This window comes from Rissa tridactyla, chromosome 2 (genome assembly GCF_028500815.1).
Source record: "Rissa tridactyla isolate bRisTri1 chromosome 2, bRisTri1.patW.cur.20221130, whole genome shotgun sequence".
Lineage (NCBI taxonomy): Eukaryota > Metazoa > Chordata > Aves > Charadriiformes > Laridae > Rissa > Rissa tridactyla.
Genome location: NC_071467.1, coordinates 145,352,762 through 145,366,381, shown reverse-complemented (window position 1 = coordinate 145,366,381; position 13,620 = coordinate 145,352,762). Strand labels below are relative to the sequence as shown.

The following is a 13,620-nucleotide window of genomic DNA, read 5'->3' as shown; positions in this document are numbered from 1 at the left end:
GTGGCTCTCCTTTTCTAAAAGGGTTTGAATACTAGAATCAAGTCACCACTAAGACAAATTACTCTTTCTGTGCATTGCCTTTAAATACCTCTCCTAACCCCCACTCCCTCTGAAGCCTTCATTTAGCTTCTGTAATACAGACAAGCCTTTGGGAACTAGTCTTTCCTGGAAAATGAACTCAATGCATGAAGTCAGCTGTTAGCTTCGCAAAGGTGCTCTCTCAGATAAGGGCTTGCGTGAACTATTGCACAGCTACTTAACTACTACGTTTTATAGAGCCAAGTTTTAAAGTATTTTGGGCATTTTTAGCTCTTAGTAACTAGGTTAACTAGTATATGGAAGCAAGATTAATTTTTATTAGCTTGAAGTATCATATTTTATTCAAGTGATAAGAAATATCATAATACATTATGCATCTGCCAGTTATAGTCCATTTTAGTTGGTTCCAAAATCTAAGCAGTAAATGAGTAACACAGTTTATCTAGTTAAACTGAAAAAACAGCATTCCACACAACCAGTACTGGAGATGTCAACCGTATAGTAATTCCAGCATCATGTTGTTATGGCTTTCCAGAAAGTTATAAAGTTAACAAATTAGAACACATCAAGAGCCATTTTCCAAAGATTTATTGAAGTAGCGACAGGTTGCTCATACTGTGCTGGAAAAAGCAGTTTTATTGAATTCAGATACTTAAAAACAGTATTGCAGCACAAGATATTGCTATTTGTAAACTAGACTCCATTGTAAACTCTAATCCTTCAGGGAGAGTCAGTTTGCAAGATCTAAGACCTATTTCCTAGCATAATAATCTTGCGCTCATGGAAAAACTGCAGAAAGGCACTTGAAAGCTGTTTCTTCCTTTAAGACATGGACTGTTTAAATCTTGCTGGTAAGAATTTCTCCTGCATTAATAAGTATGCATCTTCACTTCAGCTTTACTCCAAGTCATCGTGATGCTGGGAAGTTTCATTAATAACCTGTTGAAAACCAGAGACACTTGCATTAAGTTTTAGCAGTAAGACTGTTGGGTTTTTTAGAGTTAGAATTGGAACATCCAGTACCATGGATATGTGAACAAATGGGCATTAACTTTCACTTACAAGTGAGAAGGTCTAGTTGGTAAATGGTGTGCACAAACCATTTAAGCTTTATCGACTCAGTCTGAAAACAGTATCTTGTCCCAAACAAGTACCTCTGTTTACTACTGTTTTTCCCTCGGATGATGTGAGGAATCTTTTGAGAACTTGCTAACTCAGCTGAACTTAAATACTCACGACACAGGTAACTGTCAGCCACTTAACGATTTACTATCAGATGAATTTTATGATCATTTCCTCAGAAGCCTGTTTGCTACATCTGTATGTTCAGACACGCAGCTTGAACTGCCAGATGCTGTTCTACTCAATACTTACTACCATATACAGACTCCACTGACTAGTAGACAAATTCAAGAGTATTTTAAGGTAACCAGCTGTGACAGAAATAAAATCAAAATTACCACCAACCTGTCCATCTCTAGTTTCAACAGTCTTAATTAGAAGTGTCCTCTTTGAGTGAGTGTCAACCATTGGCTGAGACTCAATGTTGGTTTCTGCAGAAGAAAATGTATTGTTACCAACAGGTTAGATGAAACACCTCCTCAAAGAAGTAAGGTGTAACAGATTTTAGTGTCTACTTTTAGCATCCCTATTTAGTATATGAAGAAGTCTCCTGCTCTGAAAGATAAGCTATTTTTCTCTATTTTCTCCCTGTTCCCCTTAAAGCATCTTCAGCAGGCATCTAAACCAATCACCCACTATGTACTGATATATAAAAATATCTGTGCCCAGGAACAAAGTAGCTCGTCCCAGCCAAGTTAAGTAATTGCAAATATTCTAGTTACAGTTAAAAACATTCACACACAACTGCACTTATCCACGTTCAAATACTAGAGTAAAAGGAACTATATAGGACCCTTTTGCTAATGATCGAACAGGTGTCTAAACTGGAGTAGCAGAAACAGCTTACCTCTCAGGTTCAAAGAAGCAAAGGTTGGAATAGGCATGTTAATCCTGAAGGAAAAAAAGAAACAGATAAAGTCAGACATGGGTAAAGAGTGTCTTCTTGTAATTGCTGTTTAGAAATGTGTCTCTATGTGACTTTTACCTGCTCTCTTCACCCTCCAGCAGTTTTCTGTAGGTGGCAATCTCAATATCAAGAGCCATCTTTACATTCAGCAGGTCCTGGTACTCGCGGAGATGGCGAGCCATTTCTTCCTTCATGTTCTGAATCTCATCCTGCAGACGGCCAATAGTGTCTTGGTAGTTAGCAGCTTCAAGAGCAAAATTCTCCTCCATTTCACGCATTTGGCGCTCCAGGGATTCATTCTGGAAGAGAATAATGAAGTCAAGCACCACTGCAGTTCAGACACTCTTTCCCACCCTCAAGACCCTTAAACATTTTTAAAAAGGGAAGTTACTTTAGCATCCTTTCCCAAAGCAACCAGGCATGATGCCCCAAATTTGTCATCTCCTTATCTTCCCCCTTGCAAAGTAAAGGTGGGTTATTCCACTACTTGATCTGAGGTGTGCTACATATTTGTTCTACCAGGTGGCAAAGCAATCCCTTACAATAAATCCGACACATGCAGTACAAGTCAGCATGCAGGCAGTCCTCAGAGAGAGGACTTGCAGGTGTTTTACTATGTTAAATCCATTTCAAGCCAGCCTTTAAGGTAGTCAGGTTCTAGCAACAGCAAGATTTGCACCTCCTTTCCACTGCTCCTCCAGCTTTTTGTATAGCTTCAGCTGTACCTGACAGACAAGCCATAAACATCTCCAGGAAGTGTTACATAAACAGTGAACAAGGGAATGAACTCATTGTTGATACCTTAAACAACACCTTAGGTACATCAATTAACCAGTGCACTGTAGTTCATACAGGCAAAGTGAGCCCATAGCATCCTTTTCAAGAAGCACTAATATGCTACTGTATTGCATGGGAGATCAGCTGCATTCACATCTATGTCACCAAACAAACTGCAGTGCAGTGCTTAAAGCTGCAAAGGGAAGAATGTCCCAACCGCTGTCTTCTACTTACGCTTCCCTTGAGGGCATCAACTTCGCAGGTGAGAGACTGAATCTGTCTGCGGTATTCATTAGCTTCTTGTTTGGCCTGGCGCAGGGCATCGTTGTTCCTATTAGCAGCTTCGGAGAGATCTGCAAACTGTGGAAATCCCCAGTTTGGTTAGCGTAACACTTCAACAGAAATGGTATAACAGACTTTTTTTGGACAGAGCATTCAAGGGCAATTGAAGCCATTACAAGCCCTAACACTTGAAACATAAATATTAGTATTATTCTTAAAATGCCTTTCTATTTTTAATTGTTAAATTGGAATTCATAGTTAAACCTTTCGTATTTGTTTCCCCCACCCTGTATATTTTCCATCTTTTCATGATTTTTTCACCCATTAATTCACTCCTTCCTCCAGTATTTCATCCGACATTTGCTTCCAGCTACAAGCATGGGAAAGACTCCAAATATGAACCCATTACTTTGATGCTATGCTTACAGCACAAAGTAATGTTTTCAGCTATACTCTTCCCAGACTAGGATTTCAAAGAAGACCCTGTGCCATCGCTGTGTTCACGTCCAGTAGAGAGACAGAGGGAACACCAAGTGCTACAGCAAAGCTGTTATGTGCAGTTTGTCTGAGTGCCTGATGCACCTGAACAGATTCCACTTACTTTGGACTTGTACCACTCTTCAGCTTCCTGAAGATTCTTAGCAGCAACGCTTTCATACTGTTGGCGAACGTCACGCAGGGCAGCAGTAAGATCAGGCTTAGAAACATCCATATCAATTTGGATGTGCTGTTCCTGGAGTTGGGCCTGAAGTTCCCGGATTTCCTAAGAGAGGAGCAGACACTCAGTGTTATTGCCCAACAACACAGAGAACATACACAGGTGGGGACCTTGGGCCAGAACCAGCAAAGAGCTTACATGCTCACCAGGCTGTCAGCATCTGATCAGAGACTCTGTCATTCAGCTTACCTCATCATGAAGCTTCTTCAAGAAGACAATCTCCTCTTGCAGGGACTCAACTTTGCGCTCAAGATCAAGACGTGCCAGAGAGGCATTGTCAACATCCTGACCAGAGAGAAGAATGATTAGCAATCTTACAAGAGAAGAGAGAAGAATTTTACAGCAAGTTCAGTAGCGTACAGACCGATGCCACATCTGAGCTTCTTAGCAAGACAATATGAAACCAGGACCTGGTAAAAACCTCTATGTTTTTGTCACCTCCTACCCTAGCCTCAGAGACCGCTATATACACCTTTATTGTGATTTTGGGAACTATATAGCACATGTAGATTACTTCAGCTTTGCCAGTGTATTGCTAAGCATGATGAAGAGCACACAGATCGTGGTGGGTGTAAATCCTGCTTGAAGATTAAGCAGATACTTGTGTCACAAGCCAGCAATAAGCTCTTTTAGTTTGACTACACTGAAAAAGACTTAGTCTTACAATTTGCAGACTTCCATTTTTTTCCAGTGGGGCTTAAGAAGTGCAACCCATGAGCCTACGTGCCTATCAGTGGGCTTAATTTCTTATTTATTTCTTATGGACTCCTTGATCAACCCCAGAGCCATTTGATTCCACAGACCACAGCTTGAAAGCATACTTGTAAAGCTTGTGAGGTACATAGAAGAACTGCAAACATTTACTTCTCCAAGCGGTTCGAGAGATCTCCCTTGAGAAAAAGAAGGTATGAACATAAACACAAATCGAGTTAGTCACCACTGCCTACACCCTCACATTAGCTGGCAAGGACTCCACCTTTTGCTGGACAGAGATAGTCTTAATCAACAGCAAAAATTCATTTACAGCACAACAGAAAATATGCCATGAGTGTTACATGGGGGCAGCTTGAATTAGTTCAAAAACACAACTTAAGACTAAACATTGATTGGTAACTTCCTACATTTTAAATGTGCAAGTAAGTCAATTCAGACTTCCATACCGGTTACATACGCAGCTGCATTCTTATATTTACATGGTATTAATGCAGCAGGTTTTCACAGCTTACTCTAAAGCTATTTTGGATTTGCCCAAAGTGTAAGCATTCCTAATCAGCAGTTCTCACTGTTACAGCACCTTTGAAATAGGGAGTGTTTTCTTTAGACTCCTAGAAAGCCATTCCTTGGGTCACTCCCACTCTGGGGGAAGGCTCTTGCTCCAGAAGAATTCTTCTGTTTGATTTATCCAGCAAAACACCCCTTTGATGCGTTGTTCCATAACTTCCCTATCAACTCCAGTTTTACATCCACAGTTCATATCGGCTTTGTTTTTCAATTCAGAAAAATAATTCCTTAATTCATTTGTTCTCCTACCAAAAAAAACTGAAGACCATTCTGTCAGGAAATTACATAGCTATGACCTAAAATGTTTACACAATTAGACAGACATCCACAGAGTTTCCAGCAGATTTTACAGAAATCTGCATCTTGAAGACTATTACTTTTTTCAGGACAACTGCACAGCTACTGGATTTTTAGTAGCTTTTAATAAATCGAAAGCATCTTAAATTGAAGACACTTTGAATATATGGTATGTATTTTACTTTAGGGAGTTTGGACTTAGTAGTTAGCGAGTGATGAATCAGAGTATCTGCATTTCCTAGATGCATAGAGAGCCACCTAAGTGAACAAGCTACGTGCAGCCTGAGCAAAGTGTAAGGCATATATACGTGCAATTGGACAACATATTGATTTTATCCTAGGAGATTGTTTAATGCCAGCCACAGTTTGCAGGGCTGAGTATCCATAGTTACTTCAGGCAAGCCTCATGTTAGCCAGGAGTTGACCTGTTGGTCTTGTCGTAAGTTCAGGATCCATTCCTTGCTGCCAGAGTAGCTGGCAAAGCTGCAGTAAATAACCTTCTCACTAATAATGATGCTTGTTTTGTCCCCAAGGAAAGAATTCGCTGTACCTCTAGGTTTATTTTATGTAGTACACCCCTCAGCATATGAGTAAAATCATGTGGTTTTGTTCAGGAGATTAAAATTCAGTACACCCGAGTTAAACAGTCTCTAAAGCAGGCAGCCTCTGAAAATATAAAGTTTACATTCAAATATTTGTTAGTTTTCTTTTAAATACTGAAGTATACAACTGTTCCATCAAGTAAAAAGTAAATCTGATGCTACGTCAGAAGAGAGAAGTATTCCGAAACCATGTATACCACTTTCCAGTGCAAGAATATAATGGTTTAATGAAAAGCTGTGCATTTTTTACAATGCAAAGCACAACAGGATGTTTCAACTTCAGTGTTCTACGAATTTAATTTCATTTGCAGGAGAACAATACTTACACTGGAACAGATTTAGTTTTCAAAACCTGTGTGTTAACCCTACTCTTTCACAGTAAGGAAAAATTAGATATTACTGTTGTTCAAATAAAACATACTTGCATGCACGACTTATGTCAGGAGTGGCTTTAGTGTAGTGTTTCCACAGAACGATTTTCAGTTCTTACGCATAAGCTGCGCCTTAAGAGGTTAAACGGATCCAGTTCAACCGCACTGCACACACACAGATCTGCTCGTGGCTGAGCTCCTGAACAACGCCTTACCCCAGTGCAGGGAAGAGCTGCATAATTAATGTGGGATGCGCACAAAGCCAAGTTCACTTAAAAGCCTTGAGCCTTCACGAAGCTAAACTGGCTTGAAATAGAGGTAGACATACATGCCTTGAAGTGCACCAATTAAGTATGAAAGATCATTTAAGCCAGCCTTAAGTCAAAGGATCCTTCAACTGAATTCGGCAATGAATCAGAATAGCTTAAGTTCTCTAAAACTTAAATTGCTTCTGCACAGAACTTCACACTACGTTGAATTGGCTTAGCACTCAAAAAAACAGAAGCTGAAGTTAAGGCAGTCTCAAACTGTTCTGTTTCAAACTTCTGTCCCCAGAATGCCAGCAGTGACTCTGAATTCCCAGACTCCGAATGGGTGTAGGTGTCTCAGTTTCCACACGTTATCTCCTGAAGACACCTGCTCTCCTTCAGACTATAAATATGCAATGGTGAAAAGCCTTGCCCAGGGAAATGCTGATAATCAAGTGATGATTTCCTGAATGGTGACATCTAATAATGTCTATGAAGAGCTTTGGGACAAAGTCAGCCTGTGCCCAGCTGTCTGGAGATAAGGGCAGTCACTTCCAGACAGGAGGAATGCCGGTTCACACCGGTGGTTTTAGAGAAGAGACCTTGTTATGAGAAGGCACATTCCTAAATATCTCCTAGTCCAAACAAGGCTTAATCCAAGTTGAAAGCTGGTTTTGCAGAAGTGAAAACCTGAGCTTAACACTTTCTGAACACTGTTTGCACAGTCGGTTCTGGCTGTCACGTAAGTTTTAGTTTATCTGGATAACATAGTAGCTTCCTACAGAGACTAAACTCTAAAGCAACTTGTTTCCTATGTTAACATTTTTGTTTACAAGGGATTAAATTCTGTGTTCTTAACGGACATCCAGAGGAGACACACATGACTGCTGTGAGCTCGCTGCAAGGAACAAGTTGTCCAAATCTTGTGAGCAGCCAACACCCATATGAAAAATGTTAAATTTGAAACTCTTATCCAGTAATGCACTGACCAAAGTGATTCATTAAAAAGGAGCTCTGTTTTCTATAAGAACGGGACCATATACATGATAGACATTTTTTGCTAGAAATATGCCCACACCATTACACATTTCATAAGAATGCAGCCCACTGCGCCCTCCCCTCCGACACAAAGGGATCTATTATTTCAATCTGCTGCCACCACACTTGCCATAATGCCTCTATCTGCATTCCACGGTGAATCCCATAGAAACCATTAATACCCTTCAGCCAAGCGAGCAGATGGCCCCCTTTCACTTTTATTGGATCGGAAAGTGATTCCACATCGGAGCGCTTTTTGTAAAACAGGCTAGACTTGGATAAACCAAGACAATAGTTTCCCCCCCGCACCCCTCAGACCGCAGCATCCCCCTAAAGAAAACAAGGAGGGGTTGCGTGAGAGCTGATAGAATTCCTTTGTGCGAGGAAAGCAAACTCCTGCGATCCCACCCTCCCGTCTCAGGCACCACCACCACCTCCTCCTCCTCGGGCCCTCCTCTCCTATAGCTCCCTCAGGCCCTCCTCTCTCTCCAGCCCCCACAAACCTGTCTGAAGGACTGCAGGGTGTTCTCGGCCTCCTCCCGCTGCAGCATCTCCTCTTGCAACCTGGAATGGGTGAGACAGCGGTGAGGAAGGAGCGGGGGGGTCCCCCCAAATCCTCCCCCCAAGGCTCCCGCCGTCCTCAGCCCAGCTGGGGATGCTCAGGGGCTGCCTCCGCGCCGGCGGGCGGTGCGGGGGGTGGGTAACGCAAGGCGCCGGCAGCCCCAACCCGCCCTCCCCGGCACACACTCACTTCTCCCTCAGACGCATGATGTCGTCGGCGAGGTTGTCCCGCTCCACTTCCACGCGTGCCTTGTCGTTGGTGAGCTGGTCCACCTGCCGGCGCAGCTCCCGCATCTCCTCCTCGTAGAGGTCGCCCAGGCGGGACGTGCCCTTGCCCTTGAGCTGCTCCAGCTCGGCCAGCAGGATCTTGTTCTGCTGCTCCAGGAACCGCACCTTGTCGATGTAGTTGGCGAAGCGGTCGTTGAGCTCCTGCAGCTCCACCTTCTCGTTGGTGCGGTTCGCCTTGAACTCCGTGTTGATGGCGTCGGCCAGGGAGAAGTCCACGGAGTCGTGGAGCCGCATGGGCGGCATGCTGCTCCGCAGCCGCACCGACGTCGTCTTGGTGGCGTACATGCCGCCGGGCGAGGCGGACACGTACCGGGCGGTGCTGGGCCGCAGGGAGCTGCCCAGCGAGTACCGGCTGCTGGAGGTGATGTAGCGGGTGCCGGTGCTGGGGCGGCTGCCCCCGCCGAACATGCGGCGGTACGAGGAGTTCTTGGTGCTGATGCTCATGGCGGCTTTGCGGGCTTTGTAATCCGGGAGAGGAGAGAAAAGGAGCGGGGCGGCCGGAATGCGCGGCGGGCGAAGAAGGGCGGTGGCCCCGCACCGGGCTCCTTCTTATGGGGCGCCGGCGGGCCCGCCCCGCCCCGCCCGCCGCCCCTCGCCAATGGCCTCCCCGCCCGGCCCCGCGGGGAGGGGGCTGCCGGCCGCCGCCGCGGCAGCGGACACAAAGGCGGGCGGGGAGAGGAGAGGAGGAGAGGGGGGCAGCGCCCCGACCTTCCCCGCTCGGCCCGGCTCACCCCGGGAGCCGGCAGATTTCCCCCCGGGGCTGCGGGAGCGCAGCCGCCGAGGCGGGGGAAGTGGCCCGCGGGTGGGGCGCGGGGGGAACTCCGGCAGGGCGGGGAGCGGGGTGCCCGGGGGGGGCCGGGGGGGGTGACAGCGGCGACATCCGCGGCTCGGCAGGGCTGGGCGCTGAGCGTTACCCTGTCTCTCGCTATGCCCCCTCCTCCCGAGAGTTAGCGCCCTGGCTGCAAGGGAGGGTTGGCAGGTTTAATGTTGTTTCGACAGCAAAATACTCCACACAACCCAGGATGCATACATAAAAAACCCTTTATAGGTAGAGATCTTCTTGAGAACCTGTTTCTTTTCTTTTTTAGCTTTCTGAAAGAGAGTAAGATCAGGGAAGAGTGATGCTGACTATTCACAAAGGGCTGCCAAGTGTCCAAAATAAACAGGCAGAAAAATAATAACATCTGCGTCTTCTTCAGCTGACAGCAATCGCAGATCCTACTTCTGTTCCGAAGACAGGACGTTTACAGGCTAAATGTGTTGTCCCTGTAGGTGGGTGAGCATTTACACGAGTAAGGCTTAATTCTGTCATTACTGTAACAACGATCGCAGCAGTAACTATTTTTAAAGTGTGGACACTACATTATTGAAACAGCTGCAATCAGGATCTGGCTCCTGGATGCAATCCTTCTAATACCTAGGATAGTGGCAGGCTTGATTTTAATGAAGATTTGTTTCTACACTGTTGTACCCAACAGTCTTTTGCTATTAAGTTTAGTAAGGCACTAAGTTTAGTAAGAGTCTTAGGAAAGCACCTGGTAAAATGGTAATTATTCATTAGACATGGCCCACAGATATCCTTTGTATGTAGCTTCAAAGGCCAGACAAAAATCCCAGTGTTTCAAGAGCAATTTTGCCATCAAAATGTGCTACCAGCGATTGAGAAGAATGATGTAGGTAGTACAGGGCAATAGCATAAAATTCAATAGATAAAAACTTAGACTGAGTAGCAGCAGCTTGTTTTCAGTATGAATGCAGAAGTCGTTTAAGGGAGATACAGGATCCCTGTCATTTAGATAATTTAAAACTTGAGTGGCCAAAGCATGAAGCATATTCTCTAATCCTGCACTGACACGTCAGGAAAGGCACATCTCTTTCCTCATGGCTATGGGAAGTGACTGATACAATGTAGAGGTATTATCTGTAATTTATCACTTCAGCATTTATGGGGTGCAAAACCACCGTTGATTTTTAATCCTTTTTTAACTTGCAGTCCTGCAGAAGCAAACATCTTCACTGGAAGTTCTGATAATGCCGAACACGAACAGCAGGCAGAGAGAAAAGTAATTTTCACACCCCCAATTCACAGTGAAGTCAGCTATTATACTTCAGGTATTGTACCTTGTGAGGAAGACTAGAGCCCATATATTTTATTAAGGATTTGTGGGGTTTTTTTGGTAAAGGAAACTGTGCTTTAGTTTCATTCTGATGGCACCCAGAAGTGCAGGAATGCAGCTTGTATCTAAATGTAGGTCCTTAAGGTTTTCATTTTCTTTATTCGCTGAAACTTAGTCAAGCAAATGGACCTGACAAGGTTGAGCTACTGAAGTGCTTGCAGCGTGAGTCCTGGGCTACAGCTCATTCCATTCTCCCGCTGAATAGGAGGCAGAGGTCACACGGCATTCCTGAGGCTAAGGGGACCCGCAGCCCAGCCTGGACGCTGTTGTGCTGCCGGGCCCTCTCACAGCTCTTTATTTAAGCCGTCAAGTTTGGGCTGTAAGCCTTTGTGAGCCCTGGCACAAAAGTACACACTCCTTCTACGAGCAGGCAAAAAAAGTAAACCAGCACTTAACCACCAGCCTCCCAGATTAAAGATACTTTACTCAGAAGTACTGATAGTTTTAGCAGGTTGTTGTTTTTTTTAAAGGTGCGCTGTGACCAATCTGTTTTTCCTAACGGAGCACAACTTATTTATGCTTCACAAAATCTTTAATGGCACACACATGCCACAGTCATCCTCTGTTCAGAAACTTCTTTGCCCCTAAAATCTAAGGAGGTCTTTGTTTTAGTAGATAAACGTGACCCCCTCCACTGCCATGTTTCCAGTATGATTTCCATATGTTTATGTCACTGTTGCCATATGTACTCTTGGCCACCTGCCTCATTGCTGTTTCTCATCATGAAATTTTCCTAGAAATGTTTGGATACTGTCAGTTGTCGGGACTACAACAAAGCTTTAAGCGCCTTTTGCTGGGCATAAATGGAGGAAGCTCGAACTTTCTTACAAGGCTATAATAAATTTAACGTAAATTTGCATCCCGAACCCCAAAGGAAAGCAAGCACTGATCTCTTAAAACGTGAAAAGATCTCCACAGTACTCATCAGGAAAGACTCTATCTCAGCATAGCCAAAAGAATCATGGAGATTGTACTTTGAATCGAAATGAAACCACAGTAATCGGCCTAATTTTAAGGGAAGCACCGGGGGACTCTCGGAGACCATGGCTAGTCAGGATCTTGACCATTTACATGAAGGACAGACAGCTGATAGCATCACTAATCACCACGTTGGGGATTATTCATAAACTGCTCTATTAGTTGTCATCCATGTTGCTTATTGCGATGCCTTCCTTTGCAATTCCAGCTGCTATGCCACTGACCTCTACAGAGGTAGATCAGAGGCAATCCAATGGCACTCTTAAAAAAAGAAATGGGGTATTTTTTATCGTGAGCCTTTTGGTTCACACTGCAAAATTTATTTTGGCCTTTTTTTTGGCTTTTTGCCAGAGAACCAATGTATTGATTCACTGTTAGGAATGAAATACATAATCAAGCCCTAGAAGTGTAGCAAAAAATATTGGATTGTTGTGTAACTTTCATTAACAGGGAAAACGGTTGGGGACAGGGAGAGGGTACAGATGCCTGAATGGCTTCACACTGAAAATCTGTTGCATTAAGAATGAAAAAGTCCTCATAACAGTCAGAATTTCTCTGATTTTCTTGCACAAATATCTGTTGGCCTGAAAACATCACTGAAAAGAATGGCATTCACGTTTTTCGATTTGCCATTTCATTTAAACAATAAGAAACTAGAGAAATTTAGCCCAAATATTGAATGTGTTTTCCAGTTACTATAGACCTTAACTGAACAGATGTGAATGCTTTCATTAATCAGATTTGTGCACTGTTAGTAAAGTTTCTGCTTCCAGGAGGCATAAAATGACCCATGAATATTAAATACTGAGGAAAAACACGCTGCTATGCAAATGCAGTCACTTTTGTTGTCAGTACCATACAGCGACCTTAAGCCCTGGCGTGCATGGGGCCGTAGAGGCATTCCCTTCACACTTCCCCTGCTCCATGAATATTGAATGAACTCCAGGGAAAAGGGACATGCTTAAACAGGAGGATATGAAAGGCTCTTACTGTCCTACAGCAAACTGAACAGCGAGTCTCCGTAATGCTCAGCCACAGCAAGCGCTGCGGCTTATCGCTTGAGTGAGTGCTGTAGCTTTTAGTCCGAAAGAGCACTTCCTCCTTCAGCCCTGGTCTGAAAAAACTGAGTACTACGGTTTTGAAAACATAAAGGTTCTGGTTTCCAAAAAAAATGGATTTTGGCTGTAAATCTTCAGCGGGGGCTGGTCCCTCCCTTTAGCTGGGAGCTGTGTAACGAGGAGGCCCCAGGAAAGGCTGGTGCATCCAGGGAAGAGCTGATTTTTCAGAGCCCAGAGAACACATCTCCCTGCACGCTGCCTGGGAGAAGCTGGTTGGGGTTTTTGGACATGGCTGGGCTGCAGAACACCTAAATGTCCAGGTATAGAAGTCTCCCCTTGAAAGCAATGGGACTAATTATGGTCTTAAGAAAGAAATTGTCAAATTCTTTCATGAAATTTATTTTTAAAATGATGTTGCCTACAGTCACTGCCAGTGTTGCGAACTGGTGTGGCTAGCTACTGATTTTTTCAAGGAAATTACTAGGTTCTATACGCAAAACTAGCCAAGTCTCTCTGCAATATTATATTTTAATGTAAAATGAACTATATGAAACTGGCAGGGGTTTCATCACTAGGGAAGTGTTCTGAACATGACTCACACCACCCAGTTGCATGACTTACGTTTCCAAAAATTAATACTGTTGTGTGTAAAGTTCCCCTCTACTATGGTTTCTAATTGTCAGAATAGGATGTTTTCTGTATCAAAATAGGACATTTCTGTACCAAATCAGGTAGTCATTTTCAAAGCCAGTACAATCCTCTGCCTCGAGTCCCTTGTTTATCTCAAACACCATGCACAGTTCTAGCAACAGAGAGAAGACAAAGAGAATTATTTCAGATCTATGATAGGTATAGCAATTTATTTAATCCATCCCT

General features: G+C 44.0%; 1 protein-coding gene across 1 annotated transcript; it reads right to left on the bottom strand.

The window, feature by feature from the left end:
- Positions 1–610: 610 nt before the first annotated feature.
- Positions 611–9,065, bottom strand: VIM (vimentin). The gene is made up of 9 exons (XM_054192493.1): positions 8,434–9,065; positions 8,186–8,246; positions 4,035–4,130; positions 3,729–3,890; positions 3,080–3,205; positions 2,147–2,367; positions 2,009–2,052; positions 1,507–1,592; positions 611–978 (listed from the first exon to the last, which is right to left on the bottom strand). Exons 1-9 carry the CDS (start codon positions 8,973–8,975, stop codon positions 937–939), a joined length of 1,380 nt encoding a protein of 459 aa, XP_054048468.1. The 5' UTR covers positions 8,976–9,065; the 3' UTR covers positions 611–936.
- Between the last annotated feature and the right edge of the window lie 4,555 nt (positions 9,066–13,620).